Source organism: Bidens hawaiensis, unplaced genomic scaffold (assembly GCF_021521415.1).
Source record: "Bidens hawaiensis isolate Kalapana, Puna unplaced genomic scaffold, B.hawaiensis_p1.1 tig00028733_1, whole genome shotgun sequence".
Classification (NCBI taxonomy): Eukaryota; Viridiplantae; Streptophyta; class Magnoliopsida; order Asterales; family Asteraceae; genus Bidens; species Bidens hawaiensis.
In genome coordinates, this window is record NW_027494699.1 from 106390 (window position 1) to 114494 (window position 8105).

Here is an 8105-nt window from a genome sequence, read left to right on the forward strand (position 1 = left end):
TTAAAGAAAATATATTAATTTTAAGATAGAGGTAACAAAATTTTAAACTAAAAAATCTATACATAATATTAAAACACATATTTAGTTTACTTAAAATAATGGATCTAGTTATTAATAAGAATGATGGGTAAGCAATAAATGTTAGGGAGTGACACTTATCATCATATGAAGCTCTCCCTACTCTTTTATTAGAGCGGGAGATAGAACCGGTAATCACCACCAAACACAAATCTTATGGGTAATGGGCATGTATAAGACAAGAATTTACATCGGGATATAAGTTTAGGATTGCTAATATTACCCATTACCAGCCGCAATGTCCAATCCAACGCCATTTGATGACTGCTACGAATCTATAAACCTTATAGTTAAAGGTTTTTTTTGCCACGTGTCGGATCCACGTTGCTTCTCAACATTAATTTCCCGCCTCTCTCTTATTAAATACAAATCTTTTTCTAATAATTTATTTAAAAAAATATATTAATTATTCTAATAAATTACATTAATTAGATAGATTATCTCTTAATTTTAAGAAACATTGAAACTAAATTATATAGTTTTTTTTTCAACAAACTATTGTTTTCAACCAAATAACAAATACATTTATGAAACCGAATTATATACAAATTAACTTTAAAATATTTTTGACTTAAAAAATGTGAGTATATATTGTATATTTATCAACATATTAAATGTCATAACGATTTAAACATTTTATGTATTGATATTTTTCATTCCATATAATATACGGGTTATAAGCTAGTAAAAACTAATGAGCTACATACATATTACATACCATTCCACCTGTGTGTGGATTACACCCTAACCATTATGCTTTTATAAAAGAGATAAAAACTAAAATACTCATTTTAACTCTTATAATAACTAAAATACCCATTGGTTGGCGGCTAGGTGGGTTGTCCGCTACGTTTAGCGACGTGCCGCTAAGTGGGGTGGCGGCTTGAGTTTTGAATCATTTACAAATCCATGAAAAGTATGTATTGAGTTTTATGACTCAACATTAGCACCATCTATATCTATTAGACTAGAACGTTACACAAATTGACAAACATTACTGATACGGGATCAAATCTACACATTTAAATAGAAGATTATCATTTATTATTCAAATAATTTCCAAGTTATTATAAATTAGCGTTTTAGGTTTCATTGTTAATTAGTTTTTGGTTTGATTATTAATGGAATATTGGATTTTAATAATCCCTATTGAATGGTATTGACCGATAATAATCCCTATTCATTTTATCGCCACTGGCGGTCCCAAATTCAAAAAAGTTGGCCCTTAATGGTTCCCCGTTAAAAAGGACTTAACGACGTTATACTTTTTCCGAATTTCAAACAAACTTTTTAGGGATATTAATCGGAATGAAGATACGAGTCGATTGATATAAAACTTAGCTCCAAACAATGATCTAAACGACTTGATTTTGGTTAATTGTAAGTTCAAACACCCGAATTGAAGCATTGCTTCGTCATTTTGAAGCACTGTTTCGAACTAACTTTTATACCAATCGACTCGTATCCTCCTAACGATCAAAAACCCTAAAACATTGGTATGAAATTCAGAAAAAACTATAACGCCGTTAAGTCATATTTAACGAGGGACCATTGAGGGCCAACTTTTTTGAATTTGGGACCGTCAGTAGCTATAAAATGAATAGGGATTATTATCGGCCAATACCATTAAATAGGGATTATTAAAATCCAATATTCCATTATTAATTAAGAACATAGTTGTTGGAACTTTTGGTTTGATTTATCGTCATTGAATTATCAATAGTGTTTTGAGCCATTTGATCGCTTCCAACCGTCATCATTTGGTATCGGAGCTTTGGTTGTCAAATGGCTCTGCGTGAAGAGAACTACGTTTTTATTCATCAAGTCGATGACTGACACAACGATAAAATCGTGTTCGATTCGCAAGATCGTAAGATCTAGGAAACTGACTCAAGGGATGTCATCTGGGATGAGATCGTTGGGAAAGAGGAGCATCCTGAAGACTACGATGGTTACAAGTTTATGGAAACCGACTCAGAGACTTTCGTCCGAGAAGGAGGAGTATCTAGGGAATTGTAGTGTTTTATACACATCACCTCCTTGATTTGATGAATACCGGGACGAGGAATGGTATTTTTGGGCAATTGGTGGTATGGTATGATTGAGAGATTTGAAAAACATGATTCATCTACACATTCTTCAGGTATTTTTGATTTGTTTTATAAAACTAATCATGTGTATGAAGAGAGTGAAATGGTAACGGTTTATATGATGGCTGATGGTGTTACAACGGTGGTTGGTGTTGAGGCCTTGAGGGTGTTTGATGACGGATATCTAATATGGGCTCAAGGCCCAACAGAAGTTAATATGGAGATTGGGCCCAAAACATGATTCAGCCCAATGTGTCTAAACAAGTGCATTATACCATCTACCACCTTCTTCCTAACTCTTTATACCCACACATACATATTCTTACTTACTTGCATATACATATTCGTATACCATACTAATGTTGAGCGTCGGAGGGTGGTTCCTGAGGCACCCCTCGGGACCCCTTCTAATGTGGTTTCTCGTGTTGTAGGTACATTCAAGCCGCATAATAGACAGGACTTAATTTCTTATGAGCTTGTCTCACATAGATCGATCTTTACATCTAGCTCAGACAACTTTTTTAGTTTTTATATCTATTAATTTATTTTAGAAGTCTCTCAGAACATGTCTTCTCTGCTATACATCCGATCAACGGTTGAGGTTTGTTTCGATTCTTTAATGTAATGTTTGTATTTCTGTATTCTTTGCCATATATATTAGTAGTTCCTTATATATCTGTGTGTATCAAATTTGTAAAGGAAGCTGCAATTGACGTACGCTTGGACATTTGCATACGATCATTAAGGTTTCGATTTCTCATTTAGGGTTTAACTAATGTTCGCTTACTTTTGTTTATCCCTTTTCCGCATTCAAACCCTAAATAGTTTTGATGTTTCGTAATCTCTTGCAGAAATATGTTGGTGGGCTTCCTTTAATTTTACTCTTACTCGGAGTTAGGGTTCGCTATGGTATTAACATGCTATGATTCACGCGATTTCCTTTCCGTTTTCGTTTTTGTACACACTAAGTGACGCTTTGTTTTTCGTTGCGTTATTCTTAAGGGGTTAAATTCTGATGGTGATTTGGATTATATTTGGTGAAATTAGGATTCAAAGCATCGAATATTTACTCTTGGGTCATTCAATTTTATCATCACCAATAAAATTTTAGGTATATGTTTTGCCATTAGTTAAATTTCCCTAATTTAATAGTTTTATAGTCATTATTTGATGAATTTGTGGTTTGGAAACATGCCTTCTAAAGGTCAGCAAGGAAGAGCGTTTTAACCTTATAATGAAGTCACAAGATATTTTAAAAATATACTATTAGGCTAACCATGGATAAATGTGTATGCAAAGACTACTACTTATTTTGGACATACCAGCTTTTAATTTACCAATGATGTGGCTGCTCTATAAAACAAATGACAATCTGAACATGTTTTAACACAAACTAAACACGTCACTTAATCGGTTCGCGGGTACGATTACTAGTTGAACACTAAAACGGATTAACCAGTGCTAGATTGATTTGTCTAACATGTTGTTTCCTAACTACGACTCTAAGGCAAGGTGGGCCTCGGCTACCGCTTAGGAAATAATTGGGTAAAATATTAAACTATATAACGTTACTTAAAAAAGTTAAAAGCTACTTTTAATAAAAAGTTTATAATAGTTCTTTCTAGTTTTCTTTTATTTAAACAAATTAACAAATATATCCACTAAAATCCCACGTATATATAAATAAATCTGTAACTAAGAGAAAAAAAAAAGTTATATATATTCTTATAAAATAAAAATATATTAATTATGGTTCAAAATTCAAATAAACACAAGCTATATATTTTGTACTAAATGTTTAATATTTGTATGAACGATGCATTCTCTAGTTTTAATAAAAGAAAAAGAATTTGGTTTAATGTGTGTTGGCAGGTTGCTCTCTTGGAAAACGTGCTTCGATTCCTTTTCACCTTTTTTTTCTCTAGTCCCTACCTTTGTTCCCCGTTAAATATTTTATTCTGAAAATACAGGTTCCTAAAATAATATTTTTAGAAAGCATAACATAAATAGTTATATTTAAAATATACTATTTAGGCTATTTAAATTTGAGATGTGATTCTCATACACCACCCCTCACATGTCTATACGGTTCGTATAAGCCTATATGGCCGTATAAACATTAAATGACTCGTATTGTTCTCTGACAAACCATAAAATTTATATGTTCGTATAAGGTTATACGACCGTATAGAAAACATTTTGCAGAAAATTTAGATTGCCTTTTGACCACAATTAATTGCTGCCGGAAAACGACCATACGAGCCTACGTGCCGTATAGTACTATACGACCCGTATAGACAAATTTTCAATGGTGTCGAGTATAAGAACGTTTAAAATTGCTAAAAATATATGATGCGCGTCATATAATATATAAAAAAAATCAAAAAAAATGTCTATACGGCCGTATATGCCTATAAGACTCGTATAGAGCTATACGACCCGTATAGGGCTATACGGGGTACTATAAACGATGGCCGACAACAATTAGACACAAACTGACAAGACTCGGGTGCTATACGACCGTATAGGTAAAAAAATTGTGTGTGAGGATCATAGGTGGTGTGAAAGGATCCTAGATCCTAAACCTCAAATTTTTTTATTATAACTTTTATGTTTATAGTTATCCATTTTGTGTCATTACTATAAAGTATAAGCGAAAAGCAGATAATTACCAAAAAGAATATTCACGTTAAAGTAACAAAAAGTAAAACATCGATCAAAGTTTTATAGTTCAAGTTAATAATTATACGCTTAATAGACGCAAGAAATAATTTTATGTATAAAGTACGTATAAACTACAGAAAATTTTGAAATAATGATCTTCAAATATTATTAAAGTTTAAAGATAACAATCTTTATTGTTATAAATTAAGAAATTTATTTTATAAAGTTTAGTAACAAGTTTGTATGTATGTTTATAAATATTTACAAAGTTTATCGATTTTACTTCATAAAAACAAAGAAAAAAATGTTGAAAGGGGCACAAGACGCGTCTACGAGCTCATCTATCACCACGAACGAATTCACAAAGGTTAGCCACTGACAAACCTATATATTACGACGTATGTGGCTTTACCGTCCATCAACACGCAAGAGTGGTGTTGCAAACAGTAAGTATGTTTTATTGGTTTGATATTTTTTGTTTAAACGACTAAAATACTTCTAAATTCATTTAACCTGTTCAATGTAAGATTTAAATCATCGACCTCAGAAGAGAAGGCATTACACTAGGGTTGTGCATGGTTGGTCTTTAGGCAAAACCGAAACCGAAACCGGAGTCATCGGTTTTTTAATATCCAAACGTTCGGTTTTTGTTTTTCGGTTTTCAGTTCAGTTAAAGTCGGTTTTTTTTAATTATGTGTAAACATTGTAAAAAAATAGTGAAGATGGTAATTTTAAGCTCAGATACTGTTGAATCAAATGCTGGTAGGTGACTGAAGATTTTTAGTTAAAAAAAATGGCATGGCCATTACAACATGCAAAATTCAATAATCCCAAAAAACTAGACAATCTGACTTTTTGCAACTTTTGTGCCTTTGTTTGCTGTACATTGATTTTTCTATACATAATTAGATATACTAAATTGGAATATATGATTAACAATTAAACACGTCACATGAATTCGTTCAGATAAAATAATTTTATACGCTACCATGATAAATTGCAACAATTCAAACTACACTAAAAATCCATGTGTATTTCAAATTTCATTTCCATATCTTAATAATTCAAACAAAATGCATATAATTCAATTCTATACACCAATTACATTGCAAAATGGGTGCTTGCTTGTATCAAATTTGAAGCGTAAAAACGACTTTTGTGAGAAAAAACAGAACATTTAGTGAAGATGTTGAGTATGCTGCTCCGGCCATGGCCAGTAAGAAGGTTGATCTTCGATACCATTAAACATGTTGCAAAATTCTTCGCTACCGACGGTTTGGTTTAATCGCGGGCTGAGGAGATAGGTGGTTGAAGGGTTTTGTAGAAGTTGTGTTAGACCCGAATTTGGACCTATAGATGACATGCTAGGGTAAATGTTGCTTGAAATTTGGGTGTAAAATATTGGACTCTCTTCTGATGGTGTCACAGTGCCTGTTACCGTGTTGAGATCGCAACTGTTTTCGCTTCCATTACTCCATGATCCTTCGGTTTCTTTGTTAAGATTTATGGGTCTAATCCCATTTGCTTCTACGCCTTTTATAGCCAATAACTGAAAAGAAAAATGGAATGTTGTTAACTTTATGGTATATTTGATCCAAATCAACCGTTATCTGATTTTACTTTGCTTTCACTGGTTTTCTATCATTTAAAAGCAACCTGTCCTGTATAAATTGCTAGTCGGTAACACAGGTTCGCATTGTTATAAAATCGAATATCTTAAAGATTTGATCTTTTAAAGAAATTCTAAAAAATTTGTAAAAATCTTGAAATGGTAGTTTTCAACTTTTCAAGATTTACCAATGTGATAAAATTTTTGATGTTTGACACTAAAAATGGAAAGAAAATTACCAAATTAAGGTAACTTAATTGCAAGAATAATTAATATTTAATATTATACCTCTGCATGAAGTTTCTTATTTAGGGTTTTGAGAGCATCATTATCAGCCTTAACAGACTCATATTGTCTCTTCAACACATCATAATCTTTCTCCAATTGTTTAGTCTTCCATCGCGCCCTACGGTTCTGGAACCATATGGCCACTTGCCTTGGCTGCAGCCCAAGAGCTCGAGCCAGCTGAGTTTTCCTATCGGGTTCGAGCTTGTTTCCCAATTCAAAGCTCTTTTCAAGAGCCTTCACTTGCTCCAAATTGAGCCTTCTCTTCTTCTCTCCTAGCTGCGATCCATCGTCATCCGACATATCATCATCGGCTGCTGGACCGCGCGTGTCTTCACACCTCTCTATCCCGGAATATGACATGGATCTCTTCATTAAGAGTGTTTGAACACCTGTGTATATTATACATACAAGTAATCAATTAATTAATTAATTAACCAATCTAAGATCAACCTACCCATTAAACTATATAATCCTAACTACCCTAATTATGGTTTCTTTTTTGAAAGACAAACTTACTGTACTGCGACTCAAACACAAGACCTTTAAGTGTTTAAAAGACTTTTCTGGGACAGTACCCTAGTTATGGTTTCTTTTTTGAAAGACAAATTTACTAACTGCGACTCGAACACAAGACCTTTAGGTGTTTAAAAGACTTTTCTGGGACAATAGTACGTATCATGATTATAATTAATGATCAAGAATTTAACAACATGCAAATCTAGAGAGAGAAAAAGGTGATACCTTGTAGGTCTTGAGGAGGGTGGTGATCATCTTCATAACCAAAAAACATGGGTTCAGGTGTGATGAAAGACATGTGAGTGGCAAAAATAGAAACCCTTAATTTCTTTAATGTGTAAAGTTAGGCCAAACAACTTATAACTCTTAGATGTGTGTGTGATAATAATATGACTTATGATGTTGGATCTTGGATGTAGAAAGAAAGATGAGGGTGGCAAAGACACTAGAGAAACATCAATAATCTCTTTTTAAACCTCAAAGAGATAAGAGGTGGGAGTGGGGTGGGGTGGGGTGGGGTGGGGTGGGGTGGGGGTGGATTTTAATAATATTTGATTTCATTGCAATTTCCATACAGATTCTATACATTCACCTGCAATGTGATGCTAATATTTTATACCAATAATAATAATAACAATATGTATTTAAAAAGTTAAGTTCACTAGTGTCATTATCTTATATGATAGGTTTTTTAATTAAATAATAATGTTAAAAACAAATCTTTTAGAAAAGTTGAAAAACCTTAAAATTGATAAGGATCAATATTGTAACATGGATGATCATAACATATATATTCTACTTCATATAACATGCAATTAACTTGCACTTTTGTGTATAGACTAAATCCATATATAGAAAGC

At 32.7% G+C, this 8105-nt stretch overlaps 1 protein-coding gene across 1 annotated transcript; it reads right to left on the reverse strand.

Moving 5' to 3' along the window:
• Window positions 1-5821: 5821 nt before the first annotated feature.
• On the reverse strand, window positions 5822-7704 carry LOC143577547 (homeobox-leucine zipper protein ATHB-23-like). Its single transcript, XM_077061352.1, has 3 exons — window positions 7471-7704; window positions 6730-7118; window positions 5822-6381 (listed from the first exon to the last, which is right to left on the reverse strand). The coding sequence occupies exons 1-3, from the start codon at window positions 7541-7543 to the stop codon at window positions 6010-6012; spliced, it is 834 nt and encodes a 277-aa protein (XP_076917467.1). The 5' UTR covers window positions 7544-7704; the 3' UTR covers window positions 5822-6009.
• Window positions 7705-8105: the final 401 nt, after the last annotated feature.

What these genes read in the sequence shown, in the direction of transcription:
- LOC143577547 (XM_077061352.1), bottom strand. Translation starts at nt 7,543, where the DNA reads ATGTCTTTCATCACACCTGAACCCATGTTTTTTGGTTATGAAGATGAT. An exon ending in CCCTCCTCAAGACCTACAAG is followed by an intron (nt 7,119 to 7,470) that starts GTATCACCTTTT and finishes TAATATACACAG; the next exon opens with GTGTTCAAACACTCTTAATG. An exon ending in ATAAGAAACTTCATGCAGAG is followed by an intron (nt 6,382 to 6,729) that starts GTATAATATTAA and finishes TTTTCTTTTCAG; the next exon opens with TTATTGGCTATAAAAGGCGT.